This window comes from Aspergillus versicolor (assembly GCF_001890125.1).
Source record: "Aspergillus versicolor CBS 583.65 unplaced genomic scaffold ASPVEscaffold_2, whole genome shotgun sequence".
NCBI lineage: Eukaryota > Fungi > Ascomycota > Eurotiomycetes > Eurotiales > Aspergillaceae > Aspergillus > Aspergillus versicolor.
In genome coordinates this window covers 3,793,477-3,813,805 of record NW_024467525.1, presented here as the reverse complement: position 1 = coordinate 3,813,805, position 20,329 = coordinate 3,793,477, and the positions used below count along the sequence as shown (strand labels likewise).

The window sequence follows — 20,329 nt, the reverse complement described above, 5'->3', positions numbered from 1 at the left end:
TGTTCCGATTCTATCACCTTCCAGAATCTAGGGGAACCGTCGTTGATCCACGTCTATTGGGTTATTTGAGGTATTCATGTCGGGGTGACATTGTATTTAACCCGACCGAAAAACCCACCCTGACCCGCGGTTTAACAAATCTATCCCTGTTACCTTGACTATTTATACTCGACTAGGTCCTTTCTTTCCTTCTCTTCTATTTCTCTCCTCATAAACTCTTCTTATATTTACGGCATGGCTTAGTTGGACAATAGCACTTCGTCCCCTAACAAAACTATAGTGGGATAGTTTTCTATTTTCGGCATCGCACGCACGAACCCTAATTGCATGGAAAGTTGCGGCAATACGGAGTAGTTTCGGCGCGCGTTGGGCACTAGTAGGGACTAGAGTATTCTGATGGTGTAGTATAAGGAAGGTTTATCACTTAGCCCCAAACTTGATTTCGCTGATCGGACCATTATTCACACCGAGTTGGATGCCAGAGTTGTGGCCTCCAAAGCTGATATTCATATCACGATCTCCTTGATTGAGAAAATTGACAATCCTCTCCTCCAGCTCCACGTGCTGCGGGACAAGTCGATATAAAAGATCCCTAGCATACGCTGCTGCGATCATTGCCGCATAACCCTGCCAGCTGTTGTTCTTGTGCGAATCAGCGTAGTCGCAGATACCGCGGATCACAAGGCATGGAAAGTGGTTCATCAGCCCAGCCGCTTCCATTTCGAAACACAGAACGTCGTTTTGCGCCGCTAATTTGTCTCGAACCGAGGCATCTTTCATAAGTTGGTTGGCTGATGCTATCAAACCATAATGAATCACGAGATTATCATCGTCCTCAGCGCGTGAAACACGTGAAACTAGGCAAGATATACCATCTCCGCAACTTATAGTGCAAGGTCCTTCACCATCTGCGGGGTGGATAATGTGACTTTGGTAGAGCCGATCACTGGCAGGATCCGGACGACCATATCTTTTTTGCAGCCGTGGTTTCGTCTCGAAGACCTTGCGAACCGCAACTTCAAGCTGATGGCCTTCGCTCTCATATTGAGCCCTGAGTCCGTTTACTGCTGCACGTAGGACAGTTGGTGGCTGGTCAAGAAAACCCGTAAGCTGAAAACATTGCCCCTGTACCGTCTTGCCAAAGTCGTACTGAATAACACCACCTAAGCCATTGTGAGGAATGCTGACAACAATATCTCCCAGACGGATATCATGTTTTGGGCTGGGTGCACCACCGCCGATGCCGACCATCAGGCCAACGCGGATATTGGGGAAGCTAGATATCATGTCTTCTGCCACACGTGATGCCGATGAAGTGCCATACTCTCCTATAGGTAGAACAGAGATAACCACATTGTGTTTTCCAATCCTGCCCAGGGTGTAGTCATTTTTGTTATGAGGAGGCAACGACAAGGCGCCGTGATGCTTTTCATCGAGAAATGCTTGGGCAGCGACATATTCGGCGATGATGGCACAAATCCAACCCACAGTGTAGTCCTCCGGATCGGACATTGCAGAACATGAAACTAGTTAGATTGCCAACGTGTGCGGAAGTTCTTGGGACGTGGTTGACAACTGCCAGGGTAAGCGGTGGTAGTATTTCCGGCTGGAATATCGTCACTCAGCCGCAGCCCGCATAAATAGACTGGTTTTGTCTCATCTGCAGGCGTTCAGCCTGATGTGCTGTCAAGTCATCTGATGATGGGGTTGAAATACCCCTCACTCAGCTATATGTGGCGGGCTCCTGACCCCTTCCTGAAAACACAAGCACCACTTGAATCGCTTTAATCATGGCATGGAACTCGTTTGACGGTGGAAACTCTGGGCTCCAGATTGGGATCAATAATGCCCCTATCAACAACCCGCAGTTCTATTTGCCCCCAGGTAAGTGTCCCAGAACCAGGTGGGTTCAACGGCTAAAAGCTGGCATCGAAATGTCGATGCCACCTACGGTCTCCAAGTTGTCTACACTAAGTGTCCAGAAACTTGAGTTTGATGCAGCCAAGCTGACTAATAGCCGCCTTACCTAACTAGAGCGATCAGAAACTCCACCAAACCCGTTATCGACCGTCCCATTTCGTCGCGACCCGGATTTTGTTGATCGTGGAACACTGCTCGATCAGATCGACGAAAAAGGTTCCGAACCAGGATCCAGGATAGCCCTTGTTGGTTTAGGTGGTGTTGGGTGAGTTCAAGATGGTCAATAAACTTTTAATGCTGATGGCCTGGAAGAAAATCGCAACTTGCAATCGAATACTCTTACCGGGTTCGAGATAAATCGCCCAAGGCATGGGTTTTCTGGATTCACGCAAGTAACGCAACCCGTTTTGAACAGAGTTGTCGAGATATAGCCGACCGAGTCAAGATACACGGCCGGCATAATTTAAAAACGAATATATTCAAGCTCTTTCAAAACTGGCTACAGGATGAAAATAATGGTAAATGGGTTCTTATCATCGACAATCTCGATAATGATCAGCTCCTTCATGAATCTCCTCTAATAGAGCAAAACGACCTGCGGAGTGATGAAAAGGGCATGACAGGACAATCGCTCTGGGAGTATTTCCCCTATAGCTTGAGAGGGGTAATCGTTATTACGAGTCGGAGCAGACACGTGGTGTCAAGTATAATGGAAGATAGGGACATTATATCGGTTAACCCAATGGACGAAACCCATGCGATAACGCTCTTTGAGAAGAAACTTGGAGTGGAGACGAACAGGGAAGATATCATGGAACTGACGGCGGCACTAGAATTCATGCCACTCGCGATTGTGCAAGCAGCGGCGTACATCAAGCGAAGAGCACCCCGGCTTTCAGTCCCACAATATCTGAATAAGTTTCGGGAAAGTGACAGGCAGAAGATCAGACTCCTTGATCATGAGGGTGGACAGCTTCGCAGAGACCGAGAAGCCAAAAGCTCTATCCTTGTCACCTGGCAAATATCATTTGATTATATACAGGGGATGTGGCAATCAGCAGCGGATTTACTGTCTCTTATGAGCTTCTTTGACAGACAGGGAATCCCTGATATTTTGCTTCGGGAGGACAAAGAGACGAACTCCCGAAGCAAAGTGACGAACCAACAGAGTGAAAGTCTATTTGCACAGGTTATCGATGAGACAACCTACGGCACTGATACGAAGAGCGAAAGTGAATCCAGCATGATCAACATGTTTGAGGATGACATATTGGTGCTAAGAGACTACTCGTTGATATCTATTGGTGCGGATGGTAAAAGCTTTGAGATGCATCGCTTGGTCCAACTAGCCATGCAGGAGTGGCTCAAGGCGCATGAACAAGTTGAGGTGTGGAAGGAACGGTTTATTGGAAACCTTAACAGCAAATTTCCAGCCGATAATCGTGAGAACTGGCCACGGTGTCAATTGTTGTTTCCACACGTCAAATCAGCCATGTCACATCGCCCAGATAAAGATTCGGAGCACTCGATGCTGGAATGGGCACTGCTACTTCATAAGGGCTCACAGTATACTCGACACGGCGGAAACTGGGTCGATATGGAATCTATGGCAGCAAGATTGATAGAAGCATGCAGCCATTTATTTGGCCCGGAGGATCTAAAAACCTTAAATAGCATTGCAATGCTAGGGCTAGCATACAGCTTACAGGGACGATGGCTGGATGCCAAGAAGCTACATACACAGCTAGTTGATACTAGCTGCAGGGTGTTTGGCGCCGAACACCCCCGCACATTAAATAGCATGGCAAATCTAGCATCAACATACCGCTATGAAGGCCAATGGAAAGATGCGGAAATACTAGACTTGCAAGTGCTAGAGGCCCATGACAGGATGCTTGGTACAGAACATCCTTGGACGCTAATCGCCATGGCCAACCTTGCAACGACATACTGGAACCAAGGCCGATGGCACGACGCTGAAGCTCTCAACCGACATGTTCTGGAGACTCGCAAGAGGACTTTTGGCGCAGAACATCCTGATACATTAATTGGGATGGCACAGCTTGCAACAACTTACCAGAAACAAGAAGAGCGATGGCAGGACGCTGAAGCGCTTGAGGTGCAAGTACTTGATGCTCGCAAGCGGACCCTTGGTGTAAAGCACCCTGACACACTGAACAGTATGAACAACTTGGCATCAACATACTGGAATCAAGGTCGCTGGCAGGATGCTGAAGCACTTCTAGAACGAGTGCTAGAAGCTTATCAGGAATGGCCCAAAGATCATCCCCACGCGTTAGTCAGTATGGGAAATCTAGCATCCATTTACCTGAAACAAAGCCGCTTGGAGGATGCTGAGACCCTGAATGAGCAAGTTCTGAATACCCGCAAACAGGTGCTCGGAAAAGAGCACCCCGAAACATTGGCTACTATGGGAAACCTGGCATCAACATACTGGAGTCAAGGTCGGTGGCAGGATGCTGAACAGCTAGAAGTGCAAGTCCTTGAGATCAGCAGAAGGGTCCTTGGTAAAGAGCATCCTGGTACATTAACTAGTATGGCTAATCTTGCATTAACCTACCAAAAGCTAGGCCGAGCGCAAGATGCTAAAGCACTAGAGGCGCAGGTGCTCAAGGCTCCTAGAGATATGCTTCGAGAAGAGCACCAAGATCGAAGTACCCTTAATTTGATATCGGATTTTGCGAACCTTGAGACGCAGGTTGAAAGAACTTGTTGTCCCAAGGCCCCTTTCTCTTTTACCACCTTAGACAAGCCATCTGAGCTAAGAGACGACGGTGTCGAGGGCCTGTATTCCTTATCAAACGAGGAGACAGAAACGCGACGGAATTGTGACAAGTGTGATGAGGGATGCCTGATCGAAAAAGAACTAATGGGCAGTTCCAAACCTTCCTTGGTTACCGGCCGCTGGGGCCCTAGTCGATCCAGAACATTCGGCGTTAGCACCAGCCAGAAAATTGGCAGGATCGCTGAATGGCTAAGCAAAAAGACAGGTTATATTGGTTTTAAAGCATCAGGCTTTTTCTCAACCTCGAGGTTCGAGCGAAAAAGACCCGGAGAAAAAAGACCCGGAGAATTGGATTTCCCCGAGATTCCGGCAGAAATGATGCGAAACCAAACTCTTGTCGAGATCTCAAGACGCCCCTCACATAGGCTCTCGAGACCGAGAAACTCTACCGAGAGCATTGCGTCCGTAAGTGGAGTTCAAGGAGCTTGAAAGCCACCGGATCTGGTTTGTGTCAGTCCTGAATTCGCTTAATACCGCGTGAACTATTATTGTAATACATATCCCAAAGATACAGCAAGATGATTGCGTGAAGTGCTGATTACTATCTTCGGAAAAGATCAACAGAACATGTATATCTCACGGAGCTCTTGGTAAAGCATTTAAGGAGGCTTGAGGTTCTCCGAAGAAGGAACTCAAGCTTCAGCTTCTGTATCTACAAAGTTGTTGATTCCAGCATTGAATAGGATTCTTCCTGTTATATTGATTGATTCCTCCTGTCCTAACACTCTGTCTATTACACAGAATAGCAGAGTAGTTGAGAGTTTTAGACAAAGGCAAGGCAGAGTCTAAGGAGGGTAGGGGAAACTTCAAGCCTGCAAAAGACCCTGTACAATACCTGTACAATATATATTATGGTAGCTAACACACTAACATTGAGACGCACTGTCATTGAAACATGGAGGCAGAGTAACAGGCCCGCGGTGTACATCTCACAGTACCTCTAAACAAGACTTGGTGAGTGTACCATAGTGGGATGTCCAGGTTACAGGCGGAGATCTGACTTGCTACGCAGTATCCAGCGCCTCGCTCGATGAACTATTACTCGATGGTTGAGTAAAAGGATCAAAGGATCAAAATATTGTTCCTTTGTATTGAACTCTTGCTCTCTTGCTTGATCGAGATCTTTTTTCGAACATTTAGAAAAGCTATAAATTCACTATACATACACATTGTAATTCCAGGGATAGCACCTTCATCAAATCAAATTCAATTCATTTCTCAGAACCTTGGTCATATGACCAGATTTCAGCAGCCAGACGTAACCTCTATAGCTTGCATGGGATGAATGGCACGTGAGGGGCGCTTGGAGTGACGGCGGGATGCTAAGTTACGCGTGAAACGCAGCCGTAAAAGCCTGCGAAGGTAGTCGTCTCGGCTTCGATTTCACACGTCCCCATATTATAGCTGTAAAAGTCATGCAGTATCCGCTCGATCGTGTATCCGTTGTTGTTGAGGAAAAGATAATCACATCGAGCTTGTTGCGAATGATATCGCTGATTGCCTGCGCAGTCATCTGGAGACTGCCGTCGCCTTCGAACAATATCGTGCGGCCTAGGGCGCGTGTTCCTGCGTTGGCCATGTCTCTCTCCACTAATTCTGCGCCCTGACAAGCTGGGAGCATATAGCCGATGGAGGGCCAGATGGAAGAGTTGATCAGGGTCGTCCCATTCGGGAGAGCAAGGCCCTGACCACCGTAAGACGCAGTGCCGGTCTCTGTCATCACGATGTCGCCTGGTTGAAGGAAGTTCGACATGCGCAGCCACAGCGAGTACTGGTCGATTGATGCAGACCTAGGAGCTGCCGTTAAGCTTTTAGAGCGCCGATACCTTTGATTCGAACGTATCCATCTGCAGCATAGCCGGCGCACAGTTCGTTGGCATTTCCAACCCAGTGGAGGCCAGTTGGTTTGAGGTAGTCAAGGACAGTGAGATTACAGTCGCCAGGAACCCCGTGGATTGAACTTAGACCGAGCTGGGCAAGCCTCTGCAGGAGGTACTCTCTTAAATCCACCTGGCTTGCGTTGGTGAGCGTTGGTGCCATGTCGGATATGTGGCGGACCCCAGGATAGAGGGGGTTGTATAGAATGAACTTGAAGTTGAATGAATTTTAGAATAGACATAGGAGAGCTTTCATTTATAAACCGAAGTAGCACGCCGACGAGATTTGCAGAGCACCGGGTATGTAAAGGCTCGGTCTAATGTGAATCTATCAAGCTGGTTGTTTCAGGGACACCGGAAACATGATAGCGGGCCAGAAAGGGATTGTCTGTTAAGCAGGCTCTCTCGGATACCTATAAATGCCTTTCTGGTACGATTTCATTCAATCGCTATAGTGTGGTCATTATCTCTGTTCAAGACTGGTCCTCTAGGTTCCTCTGATTGTACTAGAACGGCAATGACTGTATAGAAAGCTGGCCTGTACTGCTAAGATCCTATCTCAACTGGCTGACTATCCTCCAGCCACTTTATCCCTGTCTGCTTGAGCCAGATGATGTGGCCCTTTCGCCTGTGGAATGACCTGTCCGGCGACTTTCTACCAGATATGAGAACTGTCTGTCGGGACCCAGGCATCGGCTGTAGCATAAGAAAGTCACGGCCAACAACGTCAGTTGTCGTCCATGTATTCTGCCGCGTGGTGGCAGCATACTGATACCAGGGCCGGTCGCTGACTTCGGACTTCTGGATCTCGTTCTCGGTCTTCATCTCTGCGATGCGGAACCAGGCTGCAGCATCCGCGAAGTGGAAGTACTTGCCCTTCACGCATACTCTGCCCCCCTGCCACATCAATGCCTGTTGGGTCTGACTGGCCCCGACGACACGCAGCGGATGCTGTGGCCCTAGCCCTGCTAGGTCCGGCATCCAGGACCGATCAGCCTCAGACGATGGGGAACTGCCTGCAAGGAGGTCAGCAGTCACAATGCCTGCTTGGACACAGTCCTCGATGACAGCGCGTAGAGACCGTCCACGATCAACCTTTACTTTGTCACCACCTTCAACGGAGGAAAGAAGAGCGTACACCCTGTCTTCCTCATTTGTGGTGTTTCTTCCGCTGGAGGCTTCCCAGGCCTGAACGAGGGTCAGGCGCGGCGGCTCGTAGGATTCCAGATTGTTGTACAGCATCCATCTCTCTGTTGAGCCTACAACTGTCTGGCGCTGCCTCAGTAGCCCGTCCCAGATGACCAGATTGGGATTTGCAACTACCGCGCTACCTATTGCCTTGCTTGAGACACACATGATTCTCGGCCTGGTAACGGCTTCGTACTTGCGCAAACCAATTAGGGAATCCATGATCGTCCCATCAAGCAACTGTTCCTGCGTGCAGAACACGCATTGTCTGGCAACCCATGCTTCTTGGAAAGTCCAGACGCGTTTAAGCCACTCACACGATATAATCTCCTTGAGAACATCTCTCGCCGCCTGTAATGCTCCATCCACATGTAATAGCTGGTCTGACGACATCACATCAAAGCTCGCGATGCTTGTCACGTCAGGCAGGAGAACAAGAACCTGCGCCGCGCTTTTGTAGTAGTCTCGCATGCGCTTGATCTCGGCGTTCTTCTCCGCCTTGTTCGTCTGGTCGATACAATACTGGTCAATCCACATATACTCATACCCCAACCTCATCGCCCGTGGCGTCGCCCACTCCAGCAACCTTTCCTTGCTGAACTGGCTCCACGTATATGAGATCACCGCGTAGACCACCTTCCTCTCCAGCTCCGCCGTCGCAACCACAGCTCCATCGCAAACCCGCACTAGTCTGAGCGGGTTGGTCGTACTGCTCCCTGCCTGAGCCAGCTTAGCGAATCGCACGACCGAGTCGTGCACCGACGGCGCAATCTCCATGTTGATCGGGACACTCGAATCAGCCCTCTTCTTGGACTCCCTCAGGTTCCTGTGGTTCCGCCACAGGTCCTGGAACCCTCCCCAGTTAGCGGGCTTGGGATGTTTCCGTTTCGGCACCTCCTCTGTTATCTTGTCCTCCCACCAGAGCATATTATCCGACAGCAGGATACTGGTACTCCTCCTTTCTGGCGTCAATGCCACACATGTATCGGCAATACGGACCACCTTGCTGCCAGCAAGATCCGTCAGCAAGTCCGTCACAACAAGTGAGCTCTGTGGCGCATTATCTCCGACCCAAAGCTGTTCATTTGCCGTGTAGCTCAGCGTCCGGGAAACCACATCCCTATCATCATGACCCGCAAGATTCCCACAGGTGTATACATAGACAAGACCGCCCTCGGCGCAAAGAGGAGCGGCACAGGGCTTCGGCGTGATGCCCTCCGTTCTCATTTGCAATTGCGGTCGAGGAGATGGAAACGGAGGAGGCAAACTTGAGTACTCCATCAGTGCCACGAAGAGCTCCGCTAGCTGCTCCTGCTGTGCTGGCACAAGGACCCGATCGCCTGCTACTTCCATCTTGGTCCTCCATTTTATACCGTCTACACACAGCTCGATACCGAGACTGCGGTCTTGGTATTCGAAGCTTGCGGTGGTGATTGTTGCGAGCTGCGCGCCTTGGGTTGTGTGTCTGAGGACTTGCAGCGGGGGGGAGGAATGGAATTGCATGGGCTGGTCCTCTTGTTCTTGTTCTTGTCCTTTTTCGTTGTCGGCTGTGCTCGTGCTTGGGCTCGCGGTCAGGCGGAATTGCGTGCAGCTGTCGCTGTCCGGACCCAGACCCGGTTGGATATTCCAGCCGACTACATTGCGTCTATTGTCATATTTATTGTCTTTTCCTTGTCTCATCGTTGTCTGTTGACTTGGGTTGTCGACTCTCAGTTCCAGGGTTTGGCATTTTCGTGCGGACAGCTTGCTCGTGGCATATATTAGTGAGAAGGTGTTTATTTTGCTTGGCATGAGGGGTCTAGTGTACTAGTGCTTACTAGGAGATAACACTGCTGCAATGACTTACTTTTGGACTGGTAAAACGAGGACCTGTCAATTTCGGCTCTCGTTAGTTTCGCCGTTTTGGGGATGGCCGCTCGATATCCCGTTTCTGACTCAGGTTGGCCACAAGAATGTCTATATCGACACGAGCGCGTGGTCTCCCAAGTATTATGCGCCGGAGTTTATCAACTTTGCGAACACCACGGGCAAGGAGAAGGTAATATTTAGAACTAATTTCCCACAGTTGGGTCTCAAGGACTGCGTTAATAAGGTTTATAACTTATCCCATGCACTGATGACGACATCATTGAACTATTTCACTAACCCCGTCAAAGAGCAACCGTAGGAATCAGAAGGTGGCTGGCAAAATCCCCAAAATACACCTGGTGCCTCCCTTTATTACCCGTTGTAAACCGCCCCCGAAGCGGCACGAACTCGGCGAGCGTCATATGGTGCCCTGCAATCTTCATCATAAGAGCCTCACCAGCGTCAAACTGAATAGCCGCTGGCCACAAGCCGATCTCCAGCTTGACTACGGAGCCCAGTGGGACAGGCGAGATCCGAGAATGGTCATGCGCAGGCCAATGCGGCTTTGACAGCCTATCGTCCAGGGCACGGTGACTCGCCCTCAGTACACCCGTAGGGCCCAGGTACTTGAGCGTATTTATACTCTCCACCTCCTGCTCGGATGCCAGCCCCAGCTGCTGCAGGGGGATATTGATATTGCGGAGGATTTTCCCGCGGCGGTCAACCTTGCGTAGCTGGACGAATACATCGAGGTCATTGTGGTCTGGGCAGGACATGTAGAGGACTGCCTTCGAGGCACCGACTATGGTTTTTCTTTCGCAGAATGTGAAACTGAACGTGGCCTCTTCCGGGTCATTGTCGACCTGCGAGGCTGGTGTGTCGCTCTGGTAGGATACCGAGCCGGAGATCACGTCTGCTGGCTGTTGTGTAAGTCGGCTGCCGGCAGACAGATAATACTTGTCGTACGTGGTGGTGGGAGGCGGCCAGCTTGAGAATGGGATATTTATCAAGGGAGACTAGAGCCATTTAGCCTTGACTGTGGAGGGAGAGAAATAGCAATACCCACCTGATTGAATCTCAGAATTGAGACGCGAGCCTGGGGAGTTGCCTCCCAGTTGTTCTGAATTCCCTTGGTATAGTAATCGAGGAACCGCTTCATATCGGCTATTGTCTCGGGGTGATAGAGATCATGCCACTCCTGCGTTGCGGTAATTCGAAGCCTATATAGAGGCAAATGTTAGCTTTCCCAGCTGCGCATTGGAACCTATCACCAACTGACCATTTCTTCTCATGAGGGATATCTTCGTAGCATCGGATAGATCCTACGGTGTGCAATCCTGTCGACATACTCGCGAGAATATAAGCAGGCGCTTGTATAAGGTGTGCTTTAGCCCGCTTATCCTCCCAATATTCATTCATGAGCGGATACTTGCGGATCATAGCGATAACATCTTCCTGCCTGTTTTTCCCTGCTGGAATCAGCCAAGCTTCCCAAGAGACATCATTCTCCTATTTCCTACCATATAACCCGTTATCCCGCAGAAACTCCCAGAACGGAGTATATGGCACTCCGCCACGGCACAGGGATTCGCGGTAAACATCACTTAACCCTTCCAGCGGCAGTATGCAGGAGAGGTGAGGGGGACGTTCAGCAGCGATGAACCACTGCGCCGTGGCAAGCCATGAGTTGCCAATCAAAGCAACACACCCATTACTCCAGTCCAGTGCGCCGAGATACTCGACCGTGTCATACCCGTCACGCCCTTCGGCGGTTCCGTGCCATCTTCAACCCGGATCTGCATGTCAGCTTTTGTTTTTGGTTTTTCTTTCAGGGCGTTACAAGTATTGGGATGGAAAGCTGAGGTTACCTGTGGTCACCCTCTGAGTGGAAAATCCCTCTCGCATCCACCTGCGCGACGGCATATCCATGTGCATTCCACTCCGCTGGATCGGGCCCTTCGAAGGATTCAAATCCGCTGAGTCGATCTACTGGGACACCGACACGTCCCTGAATCATATCCAGACTGAACATCCCTATAAACAAAGTAACCCCAATCAGTGAACGAATGCATGGGCCCACAAAAGCAACCTCAACCCACCAGTCCCTGTCTTCCCGTACGGGCCCCAGACAAGTAGAATCGGTATTTCCCCCGTAGTCTGCTGCGGTCTAAAGATATCTGCCCGCAGTTTCGTGCCATCCCGCAGTGGGATCGAGATGTCTCGCTCCCAAATGGTATCAACTTGTAGAGGGCGACAGCCATCTCCTTTACGGTAGCCAGCCGGGAGAACCGTGGTGCTTGGATTCAGACCGTCATCGTGGGCCTTGCGGATGCTGATCGGGGTAATAGGCTTGTGAATAACATCCATATTTCTTGGTTCTGCTTGTTTGTTTCGTTCGAGTGGGTAGACGGCGAGGTTCAGTAACCAGGACGATAGAGTGCAGAGAACAAACCGCAATCACCCTTAACCACGTTCCTTTCTTGTGCAAGAACACAAAGCCCTCTTTCCCGGAATTTGTCCTATTGACGGGCTTAATTGTGGACATAACAAACCGCGTCGGGATTGCGGGGAGCCGACGCCATTTGACAACCCCGCAAGCCCCGAACATCGTGGCGATATAGAGGGTCACTTTCGGCCGAGACATATGACATACGCGGTAGTAAAATGGAATGACTTTCAATAGGTCAATCTGGTCGTTTGGGATCTACTATATATTGGGAGGGGCGCTTTGTACTTGAATGGCTACTGGCTGCAGATATCGGGGACAATACTATAGGATTGACTGGAGTATACACAGATATTTGAAGTAGGCGGCATAACAATCGCCCAGTTGACTTCACGATAACATATCAAGACTGGGACAAAGCATAGGGCTTCCCAGGGGCCAAATCCACAACCCGCGTCCTCGTCGTTGATTCCACGGCCCTGCTGGCTGCGGTCGTATCAACCCTGTATGGCTTTATAAGGCTATGGAACGTCTGTCAGCACGGTACTAACAAAAAATAGAGGATAACCCACCATTCGTCATGCAAGCACCAAATCACTCTCTCCGGCTCCCCGAACCAACTCATCAGTTCCGCCGCAAACTCCGCAGCAGACCCATCGAACGGCCTGCCATTGAGATTCGCTCTCCCGGCAATGCCCTGCACGACAAGGTCTGGCTGCGGCCGGATCATCTTAGCAATCCCCTCATACGCCCCGAGATGCGCATTAAACAGGATTCCTCCATCCCCGTCGTGTTCAATACCTCTCTTCAACACATGAAACATGAGCTGCCCCCCATCACAAGCAGACATGACATTCCTCCCCGGCCCACGATCCTCAATCCACTCGATAAAACAGCGCATCTTTTCATCTGCCAGCGCCGCTGCAGGGACTAGCTCTCTGAGTTTAAACAGCCCGTACTTCATTCCCCGGGTTATGTCTACCGTCCCGTCAAAAGGCGTCGTGTCTCCTTCATACACACTACCGGAGTCAAGAACATCAGGCAACGCATCGTGGCCGCCTGGGGGCATGAGGCAGTGTAGGCTCGGCCAGATGTGCGCTTCTGTAACTGCGAGTCTATGGTGTGGTTCTCGGGGTGCGGTGGGCGGGTCTCCTTGCCGGAGGGTGATGCTAGTGATACCGCCAGCAGCAGCAGCAGCAGCCATGCGAACCTCCTTTGTAAACAGCGGGATACGCTCGCCGCCGGAGACGGGGAGGAGCTGTGTGTCCGGGACGCCGGCCTCGCGGAGGCGGTTGATGGCTTCGCAGTTTGCAATGATCGTGGCGCCGGTGGCTTTCGCTATGATGTCGGCGCCTGGTAGGCTACATAACAATAACAGGTTCAGTAGGTTCCAAGAGAAAGGTAATGGTGGACTGGAGGTTTAGTATGTGACGATGGCATGACGTACTGATCAAAATGGGCATGCGAGATCAGGATGTAATCCGCCTCTGTTACCTCATTGATATCAACGAACTGTGGGAGCAATGAAGGCCGGCTAAGCCATGCATCGTGGAATATGGTAAGCCCTGCGACCTGAAGCCGAAATGTTGTCGCGCCTGGTGCCTAGAGGTCAGATGGCGCCGAATTATGCAGCGAGAGCAGCTTACCAAAATACTCGAGTGTCTCCTGTTTCTCCATCTTTGCTGTGAGTGCTCCTACTCTAGCTGGGGGCATATTGTCTGGCTTTAACTCAGGGCGATGTGGGGTGGATTGCGGAGTGCCGACGCCCAGTCTCCATCTGTTCTGTACTAGACAAAAATGTCGTCCACATTACCAGCTATTTGAAATAAGGACCGGTATCTATTCTTCCGACTGGATACAGTCTCCTGAGTAATCGCCCCACGACTGCCACCGGTTTGTTAGAACTAGTTGGCATCGATTATTGCCTTGTTTCGGTATCCCCGTCGGGCTTAGGGCAACATCGGCTCCCCGCAATCCAGGGGCGAACGTCATCCTGGTGAGCAAAAGTATTTATTTCTTTAAATTAAATTACAAAGCGAATCAATGGAGGGAGGCAAGCAGAGAGTCTAAGAAGTCAAGGAATGCAGCTTCTCTTGACTTCAATCCCATAAACTCGACCAACAATGGCCACCCAGCCATTCAAAGTGATAATCATAGGCGCCGGCCTTGCCGGGTCTCTCCTCGCAAACGGGCTCTTGAACAACAATATTCGTTTCACCATATACGAACGAGATTCAGTCCACTCCAAACGAGAAGGGTATCAGATCCGCCTCGGAGACTCAGCCGTAAGAGGCTTCAAGGCTTGCCTATCTGAAAGCCTTGCAGGGGCCATTATTGGGAAGTTCGGGCAGTCAGCAACATCCGGGCCCACTGCTCCGTGTCTGTACACCACCGAGTTCCAGCCGGTGCTCGATTTGACCAGGCTGCCTACCTATTCGAGATCCTTTGCCATCAATCGCGTGGTCCTGCGCGATCTTCTTGTCAGTCCCGTGGCGCAGGGCGGGAATGTCCAGTACGGAAAGTCATTCTCCGGTTACGAGGTTGTCTTGGACGAAGCAACTGGGAGAGAGCTTGTTAGGGTATCATTCAGTGACGGCTCTGTCGACGAATGTGATGTCCTCATCGGCGCTGACGGGAGCAGCTCGCGAGTCAACGCTGCGGTAGGGGTGAACAATCTAGTCAATCTTGATTCGCACTGGTCTTTTCTATCCAAGGGGAGCTTACCTCAAGATCGCCTGGACAGGCTTCCTACCCAGCTGCAAAAGGGGCCCATTCTGGTTTTTGCGAATGGAGTGTCGTTCTTCTACGCCTGTGAGTGGCATCTACTTGCAAGGCCGTAGGGCTGCGCTGACGTGTATGCAGTATACCTGCCTCATAAAGGTACGAGTAACTCTGGTGAAGGAATGGAATATAACGCTTCCGAAGCGTCTTTCTACTGGGGATTAAATGTCCCCAAATCTCACGCCACGCAATATACCGACTCTGCAGAGATCCCCGATCGTCTTCAATTTTGCCAGGATATCATGCGTGACTGGGCCCCTGAACTGTGAGTACAGCCCCGTCCCCACCTCGTCCTAGTTCGAGGCTGACCAACTACCACGTACTCACTGGCACAGAAAATCCCTAGTCTCAATAGGCCGAGAAGACGACCATTCGTCCGAGATCACTGTGGTTCCCTTACGCGCAAGCTTCCAGCCAGAACAGAACTGGAGAGAGCGTTTCCAGACTGCACCAGGCGAGCGCAGGCAGAGTAAAGGCCACCCCAGGGTATGGCTTCTCGGTGACGCAATCCACGCGATGCAACCAAACCGGTACGGACCACTCAAAAAAGTCATTATTCGCATTTCTGACTCGTGTAATGCAGTGGCATGGGCGGTAATCAAGCAATGCACGACTGCGCCGAGCTCTTGCCGTATCTCATCGAGCTCAATGATATCACTGCTGCAGAGGGCAGGGCTCCTACCTTGGAAGAAGTCTCCGTCCGATGTACCAAGTATGAAGATCAGATGATGCAGAGAGCGTTTAGCTGGGTCCGTAAAAGCGGAGGGACCTCGATGCCAGTAAGTTCTAGAGATGATACGCATATCGCAATGTTGACCATGTTTCTAGGCCCTTGACTTCGATGGGATCCTGGGAAAATATATTACATTTATTGGCAGACTGTTAATTCCTGTTATTTGGGTTGTTCTGTGGCCATTTCTGAGAAAGCCGAACGAGAAAGTCGCCTGGTGATTGTCTTATATCTAGTCGTTCGCCTTTCCAGACGATTTATATATTGTGGCTCCAAAGTTTTGGTTGGCCAATATACATGTGCCATAACCCAACTATCGTTCCAACATATTTTGTAAATTAGCTGCCAACCGGGTGTTTTCACTATTACAGACTCCAACCCTGGTTAATAATTGTCGACGTTGGATATCGTTGGGACGGGGCGCTTAGCGGCTCTGCACGAAGCCCATATGGAGGCATTGAAGAGACTTCGGGTATGATGGCATTTGGCATGAAATAGGATGGCAGGCACTTCAATACAAGATATCAGGGAAAAGATCTTCTAAGTATGATTTAGGAATATTCTATTAGTAGGAGGCTTCTATTCGTGGAGGCTAGATTAGGTCCTGAACCTTTATTATTAATAGGATTAGGTTAAAAATTTATATAGTTAACTGTAGTACTGACCGCACTAATACCTGATAATATATAATAATAGATAAAGTAATAATGTTAATATTTTAAGTAAGATAAGAGATATTAGGCATAAGGCTTATATTAACTATAAATTACTATTAACTATAAGCTGTATACTTTTAATAAAAGGTAAATTTTGAATTCCCTTACCTGATGGGTTGACAGAAATCCGATGTGCTTTATTTATTCTGAGGCACTCTAAGGGACGTTCTTTGGTGGGGGGAAAAAGGGGTTAACCTGGGAGGAAGCAATGGATAATGACTATATCTTAAAATACCTTACTTTTATAAAGCAAGATAGGGGGTTATTATTATTTACTATATCAGTACCGCAACTCGAGATATAACCATTAGACCCCAGTATCACCGCACCTGGCGCTCCTGGGCATAAATTGCAGCATACAGTGAATCCAATTCTTCCCAGCTATGGGTGGGACTTATCTTGGTGAAGTATGTACATATAAGAGAATAAATAGAGAGAATAGACACTACTTGATGTCCATTATTTGTATTTACCTGATTATCTAAGGGAATGTAAATATTTTCATAAGAATAAAATCTTGTAACCAAGCAAAGTAGATTGCTGCAAGCATCCAACTCATAGGTCTGTGGTATCGCTTGCCTCCCGCAGCCTTTTCTCGTGAGCACGTAACATCTCCACGATCTCGTCGTGTCCTTCTTCGGCGGCGATTTTGCTTGCAGTTCCCCCATAATTTGTTTCTGCAAATATGTTGGCACCGTGGTCTAGTAAAGCTTTGACAACTGGGGCTTTGCCCCCCCTTGCAGCATAGACTAAGGGTGTGTACCCCTTCTTATCTGGGTGATTGATATCGGCGCCATGCTGGAGCAGTACGCGTACCATTTCTTCGGGTTCATTAGGTCCGATCCAGTGCATTGGTGTAGACCCCAGGCTTGCGAGGCAATGGGGGTCCGCTCCGTAGGAGAAAAGCACCCGCGCCATGTTGGGTTTTCCGATGGAAGCCGCCCACGTCAATGGTGGAAGCCCGGACCCGTCCCTTATGTCAAGTTTGGCGCCACTTTTTAGCAAAAATTCAAGGATATCAACATTACCACCGGAGATAGCACCTTGTACGGCGCCTATTACGTCACTATTGTGTTCCACGAGATTGATATTCGCCCCAAGTCTCACTAAAAGTTGTACCATTTCCAAGTTTCGAAAAGAACATGCCATCGTTAAAGGTGTGATGTCATCTTTGTCCACGAAATTGATATCAGCACCGTGCTTGAGTAATAACCGTACCATATATTCGTGCCCTGGACGTATCGCGACTTCCATGGGGTTTGTTGCCTTCCTTGGATTTACTCGGGCGCCATTCTCCAGCAGTAGCTGTGCAGTCGAGTCATGTCCTTTTCCAACACTCCAGGTTAGCGCACTGTAGCCACTCCGATCACACTTGTTGATATAGTGTTTTGTAGGGTACCCCGGTAGCTTCTGCGTTAGGAGTTTCGAAATCCACGGATTGAGGCCGCACATTGACGCTATGTGAAGTGTGGTGATATGATGTGACTCACGATCGTGATCCGCATAATCTTTGAACCAACTCGACAAGACATACGAATCTTTCTGAAATATCAGACGAGACATGTTGAATATTTCATCACTGTATTTACCAGCGTTTCGAGCGTGTGCTGGCCAGTTGCGAATCGCATATGTCAAGATGGAGGATGGATTCGGTGAATCGGACCTATGCTGATGGCTGTAGTTTATTTCGATGACATCCAGGCATTTTTGTGTTATCCTAAAGTGACCTTCTTCGGGTCTGATGCGAAAGGTCTCCAGAATTGGATTTTCATCATGTTCGTTCCTCAGCAGATACTCCCGAGCTGACTGATGGATAGGATGGATTTCATCATTTTGCGCGCGGAGAAGAGGTTTGCAAATGGCAATCTGATCCAACATAGCTTGCTCCTGACCCACACCCCTCGGAGTATGTATGTTGATTGCGTCAGCGAGTTCATGAACAGTTAAAGGACGAAATGCCAGTGCTACCCAGATGAGTATCAAGGAGCACACTTGCCGTTGCTGCTGATCACTTTGCAGCAAGATCCGATCATAAATGCTCGGTAAACCTTTCGGTATAGATTCTAACGTGTCTAGTAAGCCCGTGCAAGTCGTCCTTTGTAGCAGCTCGTTGACGGCGAACCCAATCCAAAGGAACGTGCCTTCTGAACGTTGAAGGAGAGTAGTTTTAACGTGCTCTGCTATTGTCGATGTAAATCCATTGACCCTGTACAGCTCTTGGACCCTTGAATGAACAAACCGCTGAACGTCATTATTGACTTGTTCATCAAAATCAAGATCCAGATGGATGGTTGGAAAGCCCTTTAGAGAGTGTATCTCTCGGCTAACTACCACCAATCGAAATTTGGATGAACGGGACCGGGATTCACCGTGTGCAAATAATTGTGAGAACTTGACACTCAGAAATTCGACCGATTCTTGGTCACACTCGTCCAAACCGTCAAAGACACAGTACATGGCTCCAATATCAGGATCCTGGGCTATGCCTCGGAAAATGGTCCACAAGGCTTCAGTGGACGACAACGTGTAATCGGCCTTCTCCTGAGTTTCAAAGAAATACTGTGCATGGCGGAACAACCAGGGCTTCTTATAACTTGGTATATCAACCCCCTCAAGACCGCAGTTGCAGTGCGTCGCTTCTCGTCATCCTGGCTGCAGAAGTAGAATAAGATGTCACCACCGCCGCCAAGTGATTTTGTATACCTTTCAAGCTCCTCCGAAAGGTAAATTGACAGCATGGTTTTACCCTTGCCAGGGCCACCGCATATCCAAAGAAACGGTGCCCCATGAGGACCTAGCCAAGAGGTGTAAGATTCATTCTCGCAGACCCATTCCCAGGTACCATCGACTCTTGTTCCCTTGGCGGTGATAAGGCTGGTTCGATCGATAAGAGGGTCGGTCATAAACATTGCCTCAAAATAAGGGTTGACATCCATAACCCGGATGTCTTGCGCAGGGGGAAGGACATTGAAAAGGGTCTTTGCGCAGAGAGCTGCCACAATTGCGGCATAGTCCTGCCACTGCTTGTTCTTGTGCGAATCACAGTAGTCGCAGATTCCACGTATGACCAGGCAAGGGAGCGTATTGACCACCCCTGCTGCTTCCATTTCGAAACACAGCACGCCTCCTAGTTCTCGGCTGAGCTTGTCTCGAGTGCCCCCATCCTTAACGACCTGGTTACCTGAAGCGACGACGCCATAATGAATGCAGATTTCTTCAGCTCGATCCCTCCGTAGCTTCACCTTGCTGGAGTCACAGTCCCGGCAAGTAGCACCTCCGACATGATCATATGGCGATTCATACAATGTATCCGAATTCGGTTTCCGAATACCTCCAGCCATTGGGAAATCAGCCAAGACCTGGCTACTTTGGTCCATTCCCAGTGCCTGAAACTTGGCAAGGGCGTTTAAAAGAATAGTGGGTGGCGGAGCCAGGTATCCTGTACGATGGTTCCTTCCCCCGGCCTCTATCTTCCCAAGGTCATACTGCACGACACCCCCATACTGGCCACGAGGCTGACTTATCACAACATCACCAAGCCTAACATCAGCATCATAACTAGGAACACCACCTGCGATACCAACAAGCAAGCCGTATTTGATCGAGCGGAATTTTTCCATCATCTGGGCCACGCACGCCGCGGCGGAGTTCGTACCGTAGCGGCCAGCGGGCAAAGATACTACCACGACATTGTGCTCGCCGATTCTGCCCAGACAGTAGACGTTTGTCTCGTGCGGTTGATGCGGAGGATCTTGGTGTCGTTCATCGAGCATTGCCTGCGCGGCGTGGAGCTCGAGTGGTAGAGCACAGACCCATCCGACGGTGTATTTTTCGAGTGGTAAGTAGCGGTAGGTTTCCATCATACACTGGTAATAGCACCGTGGATGATTCTTTCCAGGTTCAAGCCGCGCGTTGGATGCTGGCAGTTGGCGCTGGGCCTGAAGCTGACCGCGCAGGGGTGCAGCCCTTCGGAACTTACGATTGGCCCCGCCTGTTTATTGCCACTAGTTCCACGCG

The 20,329-nt window shown here is 49.8% G+C and overlaps 8 protein-coding genes across 8 annotated transcripts; 2 read left to right on the top strand and 6 right to left on the bottom strand.

The window, feature by feature from the left end:
• Positions 1 to 171: 171 nt before the first annotated feature.
• On the bottom strand, positions 172 to 1,561 carry ASPVEDRAFT_38717 (5'-methylthioadenosine/S-adenosylhomocysteine nucleosidase family protein). Its single transcript, XM_040811763.1, has one exon. It carries the CDS (start codon positions 1,510 to 1,512, stop codon positions 421 to 423), a length of 1,092 nt encoding a protein of 363 aa, XP_040665029.1. The 5' UTR covers positions 1,513 to 1,561; the 3' UTR covers positions 172 to 420.
• Positions 1,562 to 1,790: 229 nt separating this feature from the next.
• On the top strand, positions 1,791 to 5,155 carry ASPVEDRAFT_80884 (uncharacterized protein; the record flags this gene model as incomplete). The annotated part of the gene is made up of 3 exons (XM_040816944.1): positions 1,791 to 1,884; positions 2,035 to 2,185; positions 2,233 to 5,155. The coding sequence occupies 3 exons, from the start codon at positions 1,791 to 1,793 to the stop codon at positions 5,153 to 5,155; spliced, it is 3,168 nt and encodes a 1,055-aa protein (XP_040665028.1).
• Positions 5,156 to 6,053: 898 nt separating this feature from the next.
• Positions 6,054 to 6,997, bottom strand: ASPVEDRAFT_882525 (uncharacterized protein; the record flags this gene model as incomplete). The annotated part of the gene is made up of 2 exons (XM_040818266.1): positions 6,553 to 6,997; positions 6,054 to 6,523 (listed from the first exon to the last, which is right to left on the bottom strand). Exons 1-2 carry the CDS (start codon positions 6,764 to 6,766, stop codon positions 6,054 to 6,056), a joined length of 684 nt encoding a protein of 227 aa, XP_040665027.1. The 5' UTR covers positions 6,767 to 6,997.
• A 152-nt stretch (positions 6,998 to 7,149) lies between these two features.
• Positions 7,150 to 9,471, bottom strand: ASPVEDRAFT_26087 (HET domain protein; the record flags this gene model as incomplete). Its single annotated transcript, XM_040809859.1, has 1 exon — positions 7,150 to 9,471. The coding sequence occupies one exon, from the start codon at positions 9,469 to 9,471 to the stop codon at positions 7,150 to 7,152; it is 2,322 nt and encodes a 773-aa protein (XP_040665026.1).
• A 470-nt stretch (positions 9,472 to 9,941) lies between these two features.
• Positions 9,942 to 12,006, bottom strand: ASPVEDRAFT_50762 (uncharacterized protein; the record flags this gene model as incomplete). Its single annotated transcript, XM_040814361.1, has 5 exons — positions 9,942 to 10,655; positions 10,966 to 11,108; positions 11,160 to 11,422; positions 11,508 to 11,673; positions 11,739 to 12,006. The coding sequence occupies 5 exons, from the start codon at positions 12,004 to 12,006 to the stop codon at positions 9,942 to 9,944; spliced, it is 1,554 nt and encodes a 517-aa protein (XP_040665025.1).
• Positions 12,007 to 12,488: 482 nt separating this feature from the next.
• On the bottom strand, positions 12,489 to 13,798 carry ASPVEDRAFT_80880 (MBL fold metallo-hydrolase; the record flags this gene model as incomplete). The annotated part of the gene is made up of 4 exons (XM_040816943.1): positions 12,489 to 12,606; positions 12,658 to 13,446; positions 13,533 to 13,680; positions 13,732 to 13,798. 4 exons carry the CDS (start codon positions 13,796 to 13,798, stop codon positions 12,489 to 12,491), a joined length of 1,122 nt encoding a protein of 373 aa, XP_040665024.1.
• A 324-nt stretch (positions 13,799 to 14,122) lies between these two features.
• ASPVEDRAFT_882512 (FAD-dependent oxidoreductase) lies at positions 14,123 to 15,946 on the top strand. The gene is made up of 5 exons (XM_040818265.1): positions 14,123 to 14,896; positions 14,948 to 15,131; positions 15,202 to 15,396; positions 15,450 to 15,645; positions 15,695 to 15,946. The coding sequence occupies exons 1-5, from the start codon at positions 14,209 to 14,211 to the stop codon at positions 15,815 to 15,817; spliced, it is 1,386 nt and encodes a 461-aa protein (XP_040665023.1). The 5' UTR covers positions 14,123 to 14,208; the 3' UTR covers positions 15,818 to 15,946.
• A 3,320-nt stretch (positions 15,947 to 19,266) lies between these two features.
• On the bottom strand, positions 19,267 to 20,145 carry ASPVEDRAFT_105100 (5'-methylthioadenosine/S-adenosylhomocysteine nucleosidase family protein; the record flags this gene model as incomplete). The annotated part of the gene is made up of 1 exon (XM_040805593.1): positions 19,267 to 20,145. A coding segment is annotated over one exon (879 nt), but the record flags the coding sequence as incomplete, so codon positions are not given.
• Between the last annotated feature and the right edge of the window lie 184 nt (positions 20,146 to 20,329).